The sequence below is a fragment of the Motacilla alba genome, chromosome 4 (genome assembly GCF_015832195.1).
Source record: "Motacilla alba alba isolate MOTALB_02 chromosome 4, Motacilla_alba_V1.0_pri, whole genome shotgun sequence".
Lineage (NCBI taxonomy): Eukaryota > Metazoa > Chordata > Aves > Passeriformes > Motacillidae > Motacilla > Motacilla alba.
In genome coordinates, this window is record NC_052019.1 from 5,537,471 (window position 1) to 5,555,878 (window position 18,408).

Below are 18,408 nucleotides of genomic sequence, written 5' to 3' on the forward strand. Positions count from 1 at the left end.
TTATTTCTTTCTTTCTTCGGTTCCTAGTCTCAGAAAAGCTAAAATCCTTCAGGAAGATAATAAATAAAGGGTTGAAAAAGTCTTGGCTGAGGGAAAAGCCAGTGATTAATACACCATCCTGAGCATTAGGGTGCAGACTTCAGCTTCCAGCTTACCTAAAACCTTACAGCCTAAAATCATCTAAAGGTATCTTCCCAGGGATTCGCTGATGGGCCCAGTAACACTCCCACATCCCAGGAAACTGCCAAGGTGCCTGAGATAAGGAGTCTGCGGATACTCTGGAATTCTTGTCACGGGGCTGATAAAAACCTGGCAAAAAAAAAAGAGTGGAAGAAACCTTTTGATAGTTTCCTCTTCTGTAAACAAGATGGGAAGGAGAGAAATAAAAGAAAAACAAAGTTTTTCCAAACTTACTTGTTTGTAAGAATAAAAAAAAGAAAAGAAAAGAAAAAAAAGGACTAGATAAGTGTACATAAACAATAGCAAGCAAATACTGAATGGCAATTCCACAGAAGTACACACACTATGAAGATAAAAATAACAGAAAAGCCCCAACATTGAGGCTGTGAGATCAATTTAATTACTGGGTGGTTTCTTATTGAATTATGTGTGAGCTAAAAATTTTCACTTAAAAAGCTATAACTCAAAGTGTTTCTGCCAAAAAGCAATAAGTCTTTCCTCATTTTCTCATGTCCACTTTTTCACATTACACATCACACCACGTTCCTGTAGCCCAGGCAGAAGGGCAGTGAGCTCCTGCTCTGGTACTGACCCCCACACCCAAATCCTCTTCCAACAGATGAAGAAATAGAAGCAGGATCTGTATGCTCTGGGAATTTTTATTTGTTTCAGAGGGGTTGTTTGTTATTTCAGAACACACCTGATCACTTCTATGCCCAGTGCCAAACTCAGGAGGCTCTGGGATGGCTCCTGCCTCCCTCAAGACATCTGCACACTGATCCTCCAACCCACACTCTGCTCACACAGCACCAGTGACCCTCACACATCCCAGCAGCAGCCTTCCCCACTCACCAACACACTTTGATGCCCAGTGATAGAACCACAGCTCCTAAACCACTTTCCATAACTCAGCTGTCAGCAGCAGCACAAAGAGCAGCACCTGTATTCTGACAGAGCCAGGAATCAAGAGGCTTCTTGGCAAAGGGTTAGTAAAAAAAAAAAAAAAAAAAAAAAAAGAAATTAAACAAAAAACCTTACACAGAAAGACAATGAACAGGAAAGCCTGTATGTGCAAAGCTCCAGGAAATATCAGCCATTGCCCTGTGCCAGTGGTGACCCAGAGGCAGCAGCAAGGGCTCTCTCCATGGGAGCACACAGCGAGCTTGGGGCAGGACAGAAGGAACCCGTGGTGAGCCAAAAGAACCACAAGCAGATAAAACAAAGAATAAGCAAATCACAAATTCTGGGCTAGAAACTAATTTCTTCAGAAATTCTTTTTTTCCTCAATGTTTTGTCACAGAGGCCAAGGATTGTCACTTTACACAAGAGGGTCCTGATGACGTCTCACATCCCCCCAAAGAGCAGCACAGCCTCCCAAGCCAAGTGACAAAGTTCATCTCAGCTGTGCTGCACTGTCCCCAAGGACAGACACTCCAGGAGAAGATGGCTGGGTCATCTCATGCTCTGAGTAGCAGCCCCTACAGCAACTGCATCAAACTCAGCAGCCCCTGGCTTCTGACAGATGAGGAAGAAACGGAGCTTCTTTGCAAAGTTGTAATAAAAAAAAAAACAGAAACAGAAATGCAATTACCAGGAAAGTTCAATCAAACACCAGCCCAGCCCCTTGCACTCTGGTGAAATTATTCTTTCTATGCATGCAAAGGTCCAGGAAGCATCACCCATCCCCATGTGCAAGTGGTCACTTGGAGGCAGCAGCAAGAGCCCTCTCTGGTGAACCATAAAAGGGTTTTTTTGAAGAGCAGAAGACCCTGTGGTTAAAGAAGAGAACCACGAGTTTTAAAAACAAAGAAAAGACAAAACACTTGTGCAAGGGGCAATCTCAACAGGTTCCAGCTCCTAAACCAACTACCTTTCATGAAAAGGCTTTTGCTGAGCAATAGCAAAGAAGAACTGAAGAAGTGCAACGAGAACAACAGAGAAGTACCCATCTGTGTGCCAGCAACCTGTGCTTGGAGATGAACAATACACATGGATCTACACCAGGAACACCCGTGTCACTGTGGGCCCTGCCAGGCACCTGGGATTCCATGAATGTGCTCAAGAGAAGGAGGCAGAATCCCCGCCAAGAAAAGGGTTCTAGAGTCTGCACCAAACAAAGGGTCTGATCCGTGTCTTCTGCACAGAAGCTGTGGGGAGGGAACAGCAGGCTGTGGTGGCTGATCCCACCTCAGCCATGAGCAGCATCACTCTGGATCTCTATGAAAGTCATCCAGAAAAAATCCTTGAGGCACTTCTAAGAAATGAAGAGGTTATAGGGACACAGATTCTGGACTTGAACTGAATTCATCCTGGTGTTGGGGTCCTGATGACATCACATCCTCCCCAAAGAGCGGCACAGCCTCCCAAGCCAAGTGAGAAAAACCATCTCAGCTGTGCTGCACCAGCCCCAAGCACCGACACGCCAGGACACGATGGACACGTCGCCTGCCCTGATCCTGCTGCTCACTCTGGGATTCTGTGAGTATGGACATGCGGTTGTGCAGCTCCTTCACTGGGAGAGGCAAGCAAAACCCTTCAACTGAATCAAAGGCATAGGACTAACAAATTAAAGGGAAGGAAAAATCAAACCAAAAACCACGGACCTTGAGGTGTGCTCAGTACTGGTGGGGGGAGAGGCAGAATCACCTCAGCCAGCAAAGGGCAGCCAGAGGGGTGGCTGCAGCACCACCTGCACTGGGAAGGGAGATTGATCCGATAAGGGGTTCCAGAGGGGAGGGAGAAGGGTGGGAAAAAAGAGATTTAAAAGTTAGTGTTCACAGGGAGCTTATACAGCTTATCACTTCAAAGAAGCAGGGAAGGTGTAACGTCCCTGAAAGGACACTGGAAGGGCAGCACCCATCTTTCAAGCCCAGGTGGCTGATTGCTGAACACCCTCCAGGCACCATCCCAGCAAGGACTCCAAGAAAACCTTCACATCACCAGACTGCAAGGTCTTCCTTTTCCATTTCTACTTCCAGCCCATGGACAGGGAGGGAGGGAAGTTTCCTCAGAGAAGCCTTTGACTCTACCCGAGTGGTTCCAGCAAGGATTTCTCTCCTGCAGGCTGCCCTGGGATTTATGGCCAGTCACTTGAGATAAAGGTCAGGTCTCCCAAGGACATCACCCAGCTCCGGCTGGGACAGAAGCTGGAGCTGGAATGTCACACTGACAAGAGCCATGGCGCATTCTGGATCCTCCGGGACAGCAGTGGGACCCTGCACTTCATTGCCTTCATCAGTTCTGTGTCCCGGGCCACATTTGAGGGGGGTCAGAGAACATCACCTCGCTTTGAGGCGAGCAAAGACAACACGATCTATCGGCTGGCAGTGAAATCTTTCACACCACAGGACGAGGGGAGCTATTTCTGCGTGATGAATTTGAACCAAATGCTGCACTTCAGCCCTGGCCAGCGTGCCTTCCTTCCAGGTCAGCGACACCTTCACCCAGCCTCACCCAGCCCTGCCAAAATGCCCAGCACCTCCAGCCCGTGCCCTTTGTAACCAGCCATCCCTCCCACAAACCCCATTGCCCTGCTTGCTTGCCCAAAGCATCCTCTGACCAATCCACTGCTCCTCCTGCCACAGCCTCCCTGCTTCCCACCTCTCCTCCTGCCACTGCTCCTGCCCAAAGGCAAACATGGCTGGGCATCACGTCCCCATCCCCACTTCCCCACCCATGGCTCTGAAGGGAGAGGGCTAAATCAAAGTCCACCACCACCCCCTCCTTCCTCAGCACACGCAGGTCCCAAAAGTGCCACCAAGCTCAGGGGGCTCAGGCTTTGTGAGGATGGTGTCAGAAAGTGAGAAACAAGGAAGCTGCAGCTCCCTCTTGGCTCTTGGGAGACCCTCCTTGGGGGAGTCCCCCTCCAAGATGGGCTCTATGAAGTTCTGGAGCTGAACTCAGGAGCACCTGTGCCTTGGCAGGGGTAAGACTGCAGAAAGGCAGGAGAGATGTGTTTTATTCTATTTCCCTACATGCTGAGTTCATCCATTTCACTTGTAGTCATCACCACCACGGTGGCATCCAGCACACCAGGATCCACCACCCAGCGTGGCATCACTGAGGACCCCAACCTCACAACTCCAGTTCCAGGTAACCTGAATGCAGGGAGGGAGAGGGGAAGGGCTGGACTCTGGTCCACTGATGCCAAGGGGGATCCTGCAGATATTTTGGGATTGGGAGGGAGAGTGAAAATCCAGAGAGTTTCTTTATCTTTAAGGCTTAAATTCTAATATTTCATTCAACCTAAGAAAGGCTAAATATGACATAAAAAGTCTGAGCATGCCTGGGCACACCAGGAATATGGGGAGGGGAGAGCCTTTGAGGCTGGGATTGCTTTTAGCCTCAGCAGGAAACATGAGAAAACTTTTGCCCACATGTCCTCCCTCGAGTCCCCAGGAAAATGCTGACACCAGAACTGTCTTGAACACTTGGTGGACATTCCATCTTCTCTCTTCCTGCAGAGGGAAGAATGCAGGAAGATCTGAATTTCTTCTGTCACATCTTCATCTGGGTCCCCTTGGCAGGGGCCTGCCTCCTGCTCCTCATTGCCCTGGTGATCACCATCGTGCTGTGTCAACGTAAGGCTCCCCACAACCCTCTCCAGATCCATCTCTGGCCTGAGCCCACAGCCCTGCCCTCAGGGGATGGATGTTCTGGCAATTTTGGGAGGCAGCTGATAATCAGAACACAGCCAATGCCAGACAAGGACCACTGTTAAAATCAGTGTCTGTATTTTAATCCTCATCAATAGGCTTAGAATGAGAAAGAATTATCAACTTAGAATCACACAGTCAGGAAATTATTTATGTGGGAAAAGACTTTCAAGGAAGAAAAATAGATTAGAAAGAGACAGTACTTACTCTATCAACCGTCTTGGCTTGTAAATTGGTGTGTCAGAGGTTAAAGTGCCAGGGCCTGAAACATTCTGACCTAACAGAGTAAACATGCTCCAGCAGATGCTGAGAGTAGCATCTCAAGCTGGAACCAGATCAGAAACTTCATTACATTATGATCAGTGAAAAGCCCTCAGCTGCAGTTAATTTCTGCAGCAATTTCCAAGCTCTTCAGGATGGATTTTTACCTTAGCCTAAAATTAATGGCTGGGCATTTTATTTGGCTGAATCTGCCCCAAAGTACCAACACAGAGGCTGAAATGGGGAAGAGCATCGTTCCCTTGGGTGCACGTGATGTGGCATCACTGCCACTCACCTGCTGCAGAAATTATTGCTGCTGAGGGATTTTCAGCAACGTGCCAAAGTCACTGGAGACAGCAGACAGAAATAATTCACCCTCAGTGTTCCAAGACTGACCCTGCTGCTGCTACTCACCCTAAAGATTAATTCATTAAAATATTTAAGTGGATTACTGGGGTAACATGAGCTGCAGCACCATTCCCTGGCATGGGTTTCCTCAAAAATAGGCTTGGTTTATCTGTTATTAAAGATATCAGCTGCAGGGGAGCACCAGCCCTACCTCACTGGAGTGTTTCTTTCCTGAGCTGTCACTTGGCACCTTTGAACCAAAACATTTTCTCTCTTTTCTTAGAAACCAGAAGACGAAGATGCAGGTGTAAGAGGTGAGTGACAGGCACTGGCATTTTCCTCTTCAACTTGGCAACATCTCACCCTCAAGAGATAAAGGAGGCAGGTGCCAAAAAAGCAACCTAAAAATTCTTCATCTGATAGAAGATGATTGGCAGGAGCCTGAGCAATGACTTAGGGGCAAAAACAGAACAGAAGGTTCTCTATTTTTGGTTTTGTTTGGGGTTTTTTGTCTATTTGGGCTTTTTGTTTGGTTTTACAACTATTAAGTCATTCAAATCATTGAGCTCTGACCCAGCAGCCAACACAAAACAGAAGGACAGGAGGTGTTTGTGGCAGCCCAAAAACTTTGTGCATTACCCAGTGCTCATAACTAACCCCATTGTGTGCTTCCAATGCACCATTCCAAACTTGAGCTTGGGAGTGACCATATTTCACCCTTCCCCTCCCCAAACCATTCATTTGATTTCATTGCTGCCTATTCAGATGTCCCCATGGTTTCCACGTAAGTTCCTGCACCCCAAATCCCCCTCTGCACCATGCTGGACCAGCAGCACCAGGGTTCCTGCCTCTGTTTCCCCACCAGGCATTGAGGAACAGCAGCAGGGAGGCTGTGCAGCCTCACAGGACTCTCCTGAGAAAGCCAGTGCAGCCAGGGATAGATTGAGGGGTAACCCAGCTTCTAGGGCACCATTTCTTCATGCTTTCCCTCCTGCCTCCCCAGCTCGCCCTGGGTGACCAGGAAAACACGATCAGAATGAGAATTGCCAAGTCCTGGTTTGGGAGAGGAAATGCTTTTTGCCCACACACATTTTGCTTCTGCAAATAGACCTCCCTGCAGCTGGTTTGCTCACTTCTCCTGCTCTGAAGGAAACCACTTCTGCAGGCTTTGTGCACCCTGGGGCTTGTGGCAAGAGAGGTATCAAAAAATCCCCAATACTGCTCAAAGGCAACCAGGGCTGGGCCAGTGCTTGGAACAGCTGGGTTGCCAAGAAACTTTGGAACAGCATGTTCACACCTCTGGAGCCTCATTCTTTGCCAATCAAAGCATCTTTTAAATCAGATAAATTCCTGTTCTTGTTATACATCCATGGGTTTTTTTAGTACAAGAGGTAATTGCCATTTAGTTCTCCAAATTATAATAGAGTCCCTCCCCAACATTAGCAGGAAATGGATCCCTATAAATTTATTTTTCTTTCAAAGGCAGGTTGAATTTTTTAAACTGTCTGTAAAATGGAACAGACTGTCATTTTCACAGGGGATATTTATCACACCCAGAGCTTTCCTGATCCTCGTCTGCCTTTCCAGGGGAGAAATGATAAGGAAGAGCTCTTCATGCAGCCTTGTTTAGGAGAATGTTTGCATTTTTCACTTATCTCAACCCCTGTTGCCAGCTCTGTGCAAGGATGTTCTGTCTCTGTGGGGAGAAAAACACCCTGCAGAGCTCTCCCACTTTGCCCCGATGCAGTGGGGAATCAGGAAATCACCTCCTCAAGGATGGCTCTCCTTCAGCAGCCCTAAGCTTGACAGAGCTCTGGTTTGAGCTATTGTACCATATTTCAGTTTTGATTTAGAGAGGAAATTCCTGCTGCTCTGAGCGGCTCCTGCTCAGTGAAAGGCAGCTCTGTGGAAGTTAACAGTGCAATTCACTCCCTTACAAAGCACCCCAGGATCTGGCCTGCCATCCTTGCTGGCAGCAGAAGGATTCATTTTCCACCACCAATGAATCTTCCCTGAAAAGGGGTACCAAATCCCCAACTCATTAGATCAGCATAAAACTCTCAGTTGATGGAGAGCAGTCATTTTTATCATTTTGGTTGCAATTTGGCTCCCTGGAAAGACTCCTTTCAAACTTCTCTGCAGGAAACCTGTTCCAACAAGAAAATAATCTCTCTAAAATTTTAACACCCTGTCTAACTCAAAAAAAAAAACCCACAAACCCTTAGCTCTTCCTTCTTCATTCTTTTCTGAATGTGGAGAAATGCTTAATGAGAGGACAGGAGTGTGCAGAAGTCAGAGGTAAATTTTAAAAGCCCACTTTATTTTTTAATTAATATAAGAATTGACCATCAGTGTATCTTGAGAATATCCTTCTGTTATCTGTCACTGCTTGAAATGGAGGCAGACCTTTCACTTGCACAAAGAGGATTCAGGAACACTTTGCAGCCTCCTCTTGGAGGTCCCTGGCTGCAGCCCAAGGCTAAAGGAGTCTGAATTTCCTTCTTGCTCGTCTCCCATCTGAGTGAACCAAACCTTCTTCTCTCTCCAGACCTGCAAACGGGAAGCCCCCCACGAAACCCAGGACACAAAACTAACACAGATCAGCTTCTGCTCCTCCTGGCTTCTGGATCTTCTCCTGAGAGCTGTCAGCACAGAAATCCATCTCCTACATTATCCACAAGGCCACTGCACCTCAGCCACTGTGCCCAGACAGGTTTGAGGGGACGAGAGGGAGCACAGACACACAGCCAAGGAGCAGCAGCTGCCTGTGAGCTGCAGGGTCAAGCACAGCTCCTTCCAACCCCTGAGCTCCTCTGGGCAATGCTGCACAGTCAAGCACAGCTCCTTCCAACCCCTGAGCTCCTCTGGGCAATGCTGCAGGGTCAAGCACAGCCCCTTCCAAGCCCTGAGCTCCTCTGGGCAATGCCAGGGGCCAAAGGCCACCTCTGCTCCCAGGGACAGGGCTCAGGCACTAGAGCCAGGCCAATCCTGATGCTGACACACCTCAGTGAGAAGCTGGTGAGAAATAAGGACATGATTTTCTCCCAAAATGCAGCCAGAGGTGGCATTTGCTACACAAAGCCTTAGAAATAATTATCCCCACTCAACACATCTTCTTGTTGTGGTGCCTCTCTCCTAGGGCTTTTGTTGTCTCATGTCATGGAATGCAAGACTGCATTGAGAAGTTAAATTTGCCTTACTTTTGAGGTTTTTACAGTCCTGGGGGCTAAGGTTCACTGCTCCCCTCACATTATCCTTGTTCTGCTGCTACCCCTGATCCACTTATTTCTGCAGGAGTTTGGCCTGAGTAAGGAAAGTGGGATTTGCTTTCTTTCTGAGGGAAATGCCTAAGTGATTAAAAAAAATTGTTTTGGTTAAGCAGGATGTTTAACGTGTTGATATTTTGGGGACATGTTGTGGACTACTGTAAGTTCTGTTTTTTCAGATCTGTATTTCATGTAAATACTTCCTTAGTATAGCTGCAATTTAAGAACTGAGATATAAAATAAAATTATTCTAGTCAGATTCATGACCATTATTTCTTTCTTTCTTCGGTTCCTAGTCTCAGAAAAGCTAAAATCCTTCAGGAAGATAATAAATAAAGGGTTGAAAAAGTCTTGGCTGAGGGAAAAGCCAGTGATTAGTACACCATCCTGAGCATTAGGGTGCAGACTTCAGCTTCCAGCTTACCTAAAACCTTACAGCCTAAAATCATCTAAAGGCATCTTCCCAGGGATTTGCTGATGGGCCCAGTAACACTCCCACATCCCAGGAAACTGCCAAGGTGCCTGAGATAAGGAGTCTGCGGATACTCTGGAATTCTTGTCACGGGGCTGATAAAAACCTGGCAAAAAAAAAGAGTGGAAGAAACCTTTTGATAGTCTCCTCTTCTGTAAACAAGATGGGAAGGAGAGAAATAAAAGAAAAACAAAGTTTTTCCAAACTTACTTGTTTGTAAGAATAAAAAAAAGAAAAGAAAGGACTAGATAAGTGTACATAAACAATAGCAAGCAAATACTGAATGGCAATTCCACAGAAGTACACACACTATGAAGATAAAAATAACAGAAAAGCCCCAACATTGAGGCTGTGAGATCAATTTAATTACTGGGTGGTTTCTTATTAAATTAGTGTGAGCTAAAAATTTTCACTTAAAAAGCTATAACTCAAAGTGTTTCTGCCAAAAAGCAATAGGTCTTTCCTCATTTTCTCATGACCACTTTTTCACATTACACATCACACCACGTTCCTGTAGCCCAGGCAGAAGGGCAGTGAGCTCCTGCTCTGGTACTGACCCCCACACCCAAATCCTCTTCCAACAGATGAAGAAATAGAAGCAGGATCTGTATGCTCTGGGAATTTTTATTTGTTTCAGAGGGGTTGTTTGTTATTTCAGAACACACCTATCACTTCTATGCCCAGTGCCAAACTCAGGAGGCTCTGGGAAGGCTCCTGCCTCCCTCAAGACATCTGCACACTGATCCTCCAACCCACACTCTGCTCACACAGCACCAGTGACCCTCACACATCCCAGCAGCAGCCTTCCCCACTCACCAACACACTTTGATGCCCAGTGATAGAACCACAGCTCCTAAACCACTTTCCATAACTCAGCTGGCAGCAGCAGCACAAAGAGCAGCACCTGTATTCTGACAGAGCCAGGAATCAAGAGGCTTCTTGGCAAAGGGTTAGTAAAAAAAAAAAATAAAAAAAAAATTAAACAAAAAGCCTTACACAGAAAGACAATGAACAGGAAAGCCTGTATGTGCAAAGCTCCAGGAAATATCAGCCATTGCCCTGTGCCAGTGGTGACCCAGAGGCAGCAGCAAGGGCTCTCTCCATGGGAGCACACAGCGAGCTTGGGGCAGGACAGAAGGAACCCGTGGTGAGCCAAAAGAACCACAAGCAGATAAAACAAAGAATAAGCAAATCACAAATTCTGGGCTAGAAACTAATTTCTTCAGAAATTCTTTTTTTCCTCAATGTTTTGTCACAGAGGCCAAGGATTGTCACTTTACACAAGAGGGTCCTGATGACGTCTCACATCCCCCCAAAGAGCAGCACAGCCTCCCAAGCCAAGTGACAAAGTTCATCTCAGCTGTGCTGCACTGTCCCCAAGGACAGACACTCCAGGAGAAGATGGCTGGGTCATCTCATGCTCTGAGTAGCAGCCCCTACAGCAACTGCATCAAACTCAGCAGCCCCTGGCTTCTGACAGATGAGGAAGAAACGGAGCTTCTTTGCAAAGGTGTAATAAAAAAAAAACCAGAAACAGAAAAGCAATTAACAGGAAAGTTCAATCAAACACCAGCCCAGCCCCTTGCACTCTGGTGAAATTATTCTTTCTATGCATGCAAAGGTCCAGGAAGCATCACCCATCCCCATGTGCCAGTGGTCACTTGGAGGCAGCAGCAAGAGCCCTCTCTGGTGAACCATAAAAGGGTTTTTTTGAAGAGCAGAAGACCCTGTGGTTAAAGAAGAGAACCACAAGTTTTAAAAACAAAGAAAAGACAAAACATTTGTGCAAGGGGCAATCTCAACAGGTTCCAGCTCCTAAACCAACTACCTTTCATGAAAAGGCTTTTGCTGAGCAATAGCAAAGAAGAACTGAAGAAGTGCAACGAGAACAGAGAAGTACCCATCTGTGTGCCAGCAACCTGTGCTTGGAGATGAACAATACACATGGATCTACACCAGGAACACCCGTGTCACTGTGGGCCCTGCCAGGCACCCGGGATTCCATGAATGTGCTCAAGAGAAGGAGGCAGAATCCCCGCCAAGAAAAGGGTTCTAGGGTCTGCACCAAACAAAGGGTCTGATCCGTGTCTTCTGCACAGAAGCTGTGGGGAGGGAACAGCAGGCTGTGGTGGCTGATCCCACCTCAGCCATGAGCAGCATTACTCTGGATCTCTCTGAAAGTCATCCAGAAAAAATCCTTGAGGCACTTCTAAGAAGTGAAGAGGTTATAGGGACACTTGGACTGATTTAATCCTGGTGTTGGGGTCCTGATGACATCATATCCTTCCCAAAGAGCGGCACACCCTCCCAAGCCAAGTCAGAAAAACCATCTCAGCTGTGCTGCACCAGCCCCAAGCACCGACACGCCAGGACACGATGGACACGTCTCCTGCCCTGCTCCTGCTGCTCACTCTGGGATTCTGTGAGTATGGACATGGGGTTGTCCTCTTCACTGGGAGAGGCAGGAAAAACCCTTCCACTGAATCCAAGGCATAGGACTAACTAGTTAAAGGGAAGGAAAAATCAAACCAAAAACCACGGACCTTGAGGTGTGCTCAGTACTGGTGGGGGGAGAGGCAGAATCACCTCAGCCAGCAAAGGGAGCCAGAGGGGTGGCTGCAGCACCACCTGCACTGGGAAGGGAGATTGATCCCATGAGGGGTTCCAGAGGGGAGGGAGAAGGGTGGGAAAAAAGAGATTTAAAAGTTAGTGTTCACAGGGAGCTTATACAGCTTATCACTTCAGAGAAGCAGGGAAGGTGTAACGTCCCTGAAAGGACACTGGAAGGGCAGCACCCATCTTTCAAGCCCGGGTGGCTGATTGCTGAGCACCCTCCAGGCACCATCCCAGCAGGGACTCCAAGAAAACCTTCACATCACCAGACTGCGAGGTCTTCCCTTTCCATTTCTACTTCCAGCCCATGGACAGGGAGGGAGGGAAGTTTCCTCAGAGAAGCCTTTGACTCTACCCGAGTGGTTCCAGCAAGGATTTCTCTCCTGCAGGCTGCCCTGGGATTTATGGCCAGTCACTTGAGATAAAGGTCAGGTCTCCCAAGGACATCACCCAGCTCCGGCTGGGACAGAAGCTGGAGCTGGAATGTCACACTGACAAGAGCCATGGCGCATCCTGGATCCTCCGGGACAGCAGTGGGACCCTTCGCTTCATTGCCTTCATCAGTTCCGTGTCCCGGGCCACATTTGAGGGGGGTCAGAGAACATCACCTCGCTTTGAGGCGAGCAAAGACAACACGATCTATCGGCTGGCAGTGAAATCTTTCACACCACAGGACGAGGGGAGCTATTTCTGCGTGATGAATTTGAACCAAATGCTGCACTTCAGCCCTGGCCAGCGTGCCTTCCTTCCAGGTCAGCAACACTTTCACCCAGCCTTACCCAGCCCTGCCAAAATGCCCAGCACCTCCAGCCCGTGCCCTTTGTAACCAGCCATCCCTCCCACAAACCCCATTGCCCTGCTTGCTTGCCCAAGGCATCCTCTGACCAATCCACTGCTCCTCCTGCCACAGCCTCCCTGCTTCCCACCTCTCCTCCTGCCACTGCTCCTGCCCAAAGGCAAACATGGCTGGGCATCACGTCCCCATCCCCACTTCCCCACCCATGGCTCTGAAGGGAGAGGGCTAAATCAAAGTCCACCACCACCCCCTCCTTCCTCAGCACACGCAGGTCCCAAAAGTGCCACCAAGCTCAGGGGGCTCAGGCTTTGTGAGGATGGTGTCAGAAAGTGAGAAACAAGCAGGCTGCAGCTCCCTCTTGGCTCTTGGGAGACCCCCTCTATGGAGACCCCATCCACACTGGGCTCTATGAAGCTCCCCCAGAGCTGAGGCCTTTTCTGTGCACAGGAACAGCCATGCCCAGCCAGGAGAGCAGAAAGGCAGGAGAGATGTGTTTTATTCTATTTCCCTACATGCTGAATCCATCCATTTCACTTGCAGCCACCACTGAAGTGGCACCCAGCACACCAGGACCCACCACTCAAGGGGGCATCACTGAAGGGGACTCCTGCCTGAAGACACCAGATCCAGGTAACCTGGCTGCAGGGAGGGAGAGGGGAGGAGCTGGACCCTTGTCCACTGATACCAAGGGGGATCCTGCAGATATTTTGGGCTGGGGGGGGGGGGGGAAGAGTGAAAATCCATACAGCTTTAGCAGAGTTGGAAGGATTAAAATCCATCATTTCCTCCCCCATAGGAAAGGCTATGGATGTAAAAAGCATGAGCATATCCCCTGCCTGAGAACACCAGGAACAGGGGGAGGGAAAAAGTTGGGCCTCAGGGCCCAGGTCTGCTTTTAGTCTCATCAAAGCACACAGGAAAACTTTTGGCCATGTGTCCCCCCTCCAGTTCTGAGGAAAATGCTGCCAGCAGTAGAACATCACTGCAGGCTTAGGGGAAGCTCTCTGCCTCAGGCACACCAGGCAGGGCCCTGGGCAGCTGCCTTGGCTCCACCAGAGCTGGCTGAAACACCAGCTGTGAGCACCTGGTAGACCTTCCCTCTTCTCCATTCCTGCAGACAGCAGAATGCAGGAAGACCTGGATTCCTCCTGTCTTGTCTTCCTCTGGCTCCGCTTGGCAGGCTTCTGTCTCCTGCTCCTCCAGCTCCTGGCCACCACCATCGTGCTGCATCAACTTAAGGCTCACCACGAACCCCCTCGAGGTGCACCTCTGGCCTGAAACCACAGCCCTGTCCCTGAGATGTGCTGGCTGCTTTGGGAGGCATGGGATAACCAGGACACAGTGCAGGAGAAGGGTCTCTGTTATAGTCACTGCCTGGATATCTTCCAACAAATCATCTTGACACTTCCTGAGTGCTCTTCCCTTCCCACTCCAGCTCTTTCCAGTGATTTTGTAGGAAGGAGGTGCAATGATCTGACTGCAGCATCAGGGTTTTTTTCCCAACAAAAGGCCATGTGTTCTGCATGGGAAGCATTGCCTTGAAAATGTATTTTCTCTATTAAATGTCATTGCACGTGACATGTGACACACAACAAAATTAAATGTATGAACACTGAACAGAAAGCTGTTCTGAAAACTGAGCAAAAGCATTCTTCTGCATTGCAATCCCTGTAAACTTTGTTGTTCTTCCAAATTAAATTACTACATCCTGACCCAGAGATTAATTATTTATTGCCTGTTCTAGTGCTTGGGAGCCTAGAGAGGACAATCCTGTGGGGAGAAACAGTACATGGGTATTTAAATTAAAACAAACATTTCAATAAGATAAGCACATGTACAACAAAGTCCTCGCTACTGCATGGAATGCTAACATAAGATAAACAGAGAAAAATAAAACCCCAAGCAATAAAAAGATATATTTGGGCATTAATACCTGACATTGCTAATAGTGATGCTCCACTGTGCAGTGCTGCACTAAGACCCCAGTCCTGAAGCAATGTTGATCCAGGCAAGATTGATGCAGTGAAGAACTGGGAGTAGGAAATCTTTGGCTTTGGGGTTTTGTTTTTTTGTCATTTTGTCAGGTTTGCTTGTTGGTGCTTTTTCTGCAGTCTTTCATTTGCACAGGAAATCAACCTCTAAAAAAGAATTACAATGCTGACAGTGGTAATTACCCCCCTGAACACAGCTCCAAATCCACTGCACAGTGGAATCTTCCCATTTTTGACCTCCAGTAGCACTGTAACAGATATCATAGCATAAGCCTGTAAAGAAAAGGAGTTGAAAAGCAAATCCAGCTCTCCAGCTGTGGATTTTCAGTGAGGTCCTGCATGTTCATGGACTGCTGTCCAGCCCAAGATACCCAGGGGGTAAAACTTCTCTCTTCTGTCTGTTCTTATGCAAGGTTTTCTATCACCAAGCTCCTTAAATTTTAGTTATGTTTTACAAATACACCCAATACACTGCACTGAACTGCTCTGATTCCACCTTGGCTGCAGAAGCAGCACCAGAAGGAGCACCTCTGCAGCAGGCCAGAAGGCTGAGAGGAGCAGAACAGCTTGGGGTGAGCACCAAAACAAACCCTTTGGTAGCCACTGCCCCATTTTCTCACTGAACACCCCAAAAACGACCGACTTCACCACAGAAGCCCCCAGCAGAGGCAGTGACCCAGCACAGCTCTCCAAAGCAACACTGACTTTCCTTTGCCAGCTCTTCCTTCCACACAGTCCCTTGATCAGCTTGTGTTCCAGCTCAGCTACACCGAGCACTGCACCTTGCATTTAAACCTAGGGCTCAAGAGAGCCTGTGAAGTTTTCCACCAACAGGTAGAGCTGAGGAACAATATTCTCTATAATCCATTTACAGTCTGGATTTTCTTTAGAAGACCTTTGTACCCCTACCAATAAGGTACCAGTAGAAGGCAAAACCAAAATCACATCTTTTGCACTAAAATGTTAAGAAGCAATTGCAAATATCAGTGCAGCAGTGAGAAGGGAAAGTGCCAAGAGCAACTCCAGCCCTGCATGCACACACCTCTAGCAAATCATACAAGTTCAGGGCAAACTGGCTGGGTTTGTGGTTGGGTGGCAACGTCTGGGCAAGGAGCCTGGACTGCTGCTTGCACTAATACAAAGAGGAGAACTGGCTGAGCTGGAGTGCAGAGAAGCAGCTCAAGGAAGCTTGTTAGTGCATGCAGGGACAGGCCCTACAGATCTGACAGCTTTTGGTTACAGCACATGGAAGAGGTTCCAGTTCCAGTGAGCTGGCTGAGAAAAGTGCAAGCTGGAAGCTGTCACAGGCTGACACAGGGCAAACTGCAGTCTGGCATAGAAGATGGCATTCAAAGAGGAGCAGAAGGAATGCATTTGTTCAGAGGTCAAGGCTACCTAACTGCACACTTGCTCCAAACTAATAATGGAGTAGCTCATAACTCAGAATCTGATGGGCTAAAGACAAACAAGCCAGGAGTTAACACTTCATGGTGGGGAGAGCAAGAACTGGTGCACAATTTAAGCATAACCTCAACTAATAAAGGAAAAAAAAGAGTACAAGATGGTTGCTGAAAGCCTATGAAGATGAGGAAGGCATCAGATGACCCCAAAACACAGAGCATCCAGAATTTGTTGACAGACCCCTGCTTTTACACCATACAGAGCTTCACTTATTCAGTGAACTTTTCTGAGTGAGAAAGGATTTTGATAAATAAACTCCAGATCCATAATACAGCCAAGATTACTCAACCAGAGCCAGTCCAAGAAAACTGACTGGTCAGTTAAAGTCAAAAAGCTTTGTCTGTCCAAGTATGTGACAGATGACCTGTCACAGGGAAGTAACCTAAGCTCTCTCCAGACTCCTCAGCTAATTCTGTGGTGCATTTTATGCAAATGCTTGGAAGCCACCCCCAAAACCATGCCCTTGCTGCTGCTTCTGCAGCATTCAACACAGAAAAGCAAATTAAGGCAGGAGAAAAAAGTACAGAAACCTCTGGAATAAAAGTAAATAGGCAGTGAAACACAACCTTCCTGTAAGTAGGTTTCTTCTGATTCATCTGACATCAAAACATGCAGGGTCAGCACTACCTATCCATCACCAGATTCCCATCCTGAGCTGTGCTGAATAAATTGAGTATGTGTAGATTTTTGTCACGGGAGATCAAACACATCTGTTTTGTGTTTCACAATCCTGGAAACTTCCCACATAACTTAGAAACCTTGAAAAATAGTGGATTTGCTCTCAGTTCTGAGGGGAAAGAACTGTCAGTCAAAATAGCTACATTCACAGATTTATTTCCTCTCCCCACAGGCCAATGTCTCATGGATGATGCTCAGGACTTGAACTAAAACATTATTTGCACCTTCCCCATCCCCTTTTTCTCTAGCCAAAGGAAAAGCCCTAGCCATAACCTGACACTTAGTAAGAAGAAAGAAACAGCAGTGTCACCAGGTCTGAAAATAAACACCAGGCAGAGGAAATGCAGGAGAAAAGGGGATCTCCTTTCAAAGACCAAACTCAGGGAAAGTTTGCTCACTACAACCCAGGTCCCAGCACCCACCAGTTTTTGTTGCAGTCTGCACTGCTGTTTTAAAACACCCTCTAGAAAGTGAAAAGTTCTGAGGTGGAACAGGAACTGGACAACATTTTATGGGCTTTTGCATTTGAAAACACAGATGCAGCTGTCCTGTAAAAATCAGTACATGTCAGTATGATCTGAAACCCCAGTTCCTACAAACAGACCCAGCTCAGTAAGAGCTTCCAGGAGGCTGTGAACAGCTCCAGTTCCTGTATTTCTCTACAGGACTGCTAACTCAATGCAAACTTGAAGTCATGAAGAAAGACTAAGTCACTCTCATCTCACATATGCACATTTTTGTAAACCACTCTTCCTTTTTACATATTAAGGTTTGAATTAAATTCAGAGTAGTGATGTAACACCACATTACAGCTTTACTCACGACAAATCATTGCTGCCAGACTCTTTTTCTTAAAATTTCATTTCAAAAGCTTCTTTTCCTACACTTCAGTCTTCTACTCACAAAAGGTAAGGAGCAAGGGTGGGGATGGATTAAGGACCATGTTAACCCTCCCTGCCCAAGAGACACATCAACCTCTGAAGTGATAAGCACAGAAAGAAAAACTGTACCTTGCAGTGGGCAAACAAACCTTGCAAGGAAAATCTAACCCAAACTTACTGCCTTTAGCTTGGCATGCTGGCTCTGAGTGATAACTTCAACCTTGAATTTCAGCAGCAGCCATCCTGTAAAGTGTCAAGAAGATTCAAAGCAACAGGATGGAGACAGGTCTAAGCTAACAGAGATCAGAGGCTCTGACTCATTACTGGGAACATACAGCATCCACTTCAGCTTCCCCACAGGAGGAGGCTGAAATCAATGTTTCCATAGAGGAACACTGCTTTTAGGAGGGAAGATTGTTAGTTCATCCATGCCTAGTTGCAATGTGCAGTGCTGAGGTCACAGCAGGAAAACACTTAATTAAAAAATACTTCAGAGAGCAGACACACATTCAGAGTACTAACAGTAGGTGAGAACATGAACTTTGTGTAAATGACAACCAAAAATGAACAATACCTGTGAAGTTTTAAAAGGCTATGTGCTGCTTTCCTTTCCTACTCTTTTGAAGTTTTTGATAATGCTTTATAACACAAGTCAGACCTGAAACACCACAAGAACACCTCGCAAAACATTTCCTATTTAAGGCATTTGCAAAAATTAAAATCCAAGTCTATAAATAGACATTGAACTGACACTACAAACAAGCAGCTGCTATGAAAATCAAGTTTATAAACATCCATTACTTTCA

General features: G+C 47.1%; 2 protein-coding genes across 2 annotated transcripts; both read left to right on the forward strand.

Moving 5' to 3' along the window:
• The first annotated feature begins 2,039 nt into the window (after positions 1 to 2,039).
• LOC119700880 (T-cell surface glycoprotein CD8 alpha chain-like) lies at positions 2,040 to 8,969 on the forward strand. Its single transcript, XM_038136563.1, has 6 exons — positions 2,040 to 2,658; positions 3,244 to 3,606; positions 4,183 to 4,272; positions 4,644 to 4,760; positions 5,728 to 5,758; positions 7,993 to 8,969. Exons 1-6 carry the CDS (start codon positions 2,613 to 2,615, stop codon positions 8,036 to 8,038), a joined length of 693 nt encoding a protein of 230 aa, XP_037992491.1. The 5' UTR covers positions 2,040 to 2,612; the 3' UTR covers positions 8,039 to 8,969.
• A 2,143-nt stretch (positions 8,970 to 11,112) lies between these two features.
• On the forward strand, positions 11,113 to 17,324 carry LOC119700412. The gene is made up of 4 exons (XM_038135534.1): positions 11,113 to 11,604; positions 12,185 to 12,617; positions 12,926 to 13,221; positions 13,709 to 17,324. Exons 1-4 carry the CDS (start codon positions 11,559 to 11,561, stop codon positions 13,867 to 13,869), a joined length of 936 nt encoding a protein of 311 aa, XP_037991462.1. The 5' UTR covers positions 11,113 to 11,558; the 3' UTR covers positions 13,870 to 17,324.
• The last annotated feature ends 1,084 nt before the right edge of the window (positions 17,325 to 18,408 follow it).

Excerpts from the sequence above, each read along its gene's own strand:
- LOC119700880 (XM_038136563.1), top strand. The coding sequence starts at position 2,613 with ATGGACACGTCGCCTGCCCTGATCCTGCTGCTCACTCTGGGATTCT. Across the intron at positions 3,607-4,182 it reads CCAGCGTGCCTTCCTTCCAG|TCATCACCACCACGGTGGCA; the intron begins GTCAGCGACACC and ends TTTCACTTGTAG. Across the intron at positions 4,761-5,727 it reads CACCATCGTGCTGTGTCAAC|AAACCAGAAGACGAAGATGC; the intron begins GTAAGGCTCCCC and ends CTCTTTTCTTAG.
- LOC119700412 (XM_038135534.1), top strand. The coding sequence starts at position 11,559 with ATGGACACGTCTCCTGCCCTGCTCCTGCTGCTCACTCTGGGATTCT. Across the intron at positions 12,618-12,925 it reads ACCTCCAGCCCGTGCCCTTT|AAACAAGCAGGCTGCAGCTC; the intron begins GTAACCAGCCAT and ends TCAGAAAGTGAG. Across the intron at positions 13,222-13,708 it reads CCTGAAGACACCAGATCCAG|ACAGCAGAATGCAGGAAGAC; the intron begins GTAACCTGGCTG and ends CCATTCCTGCAG.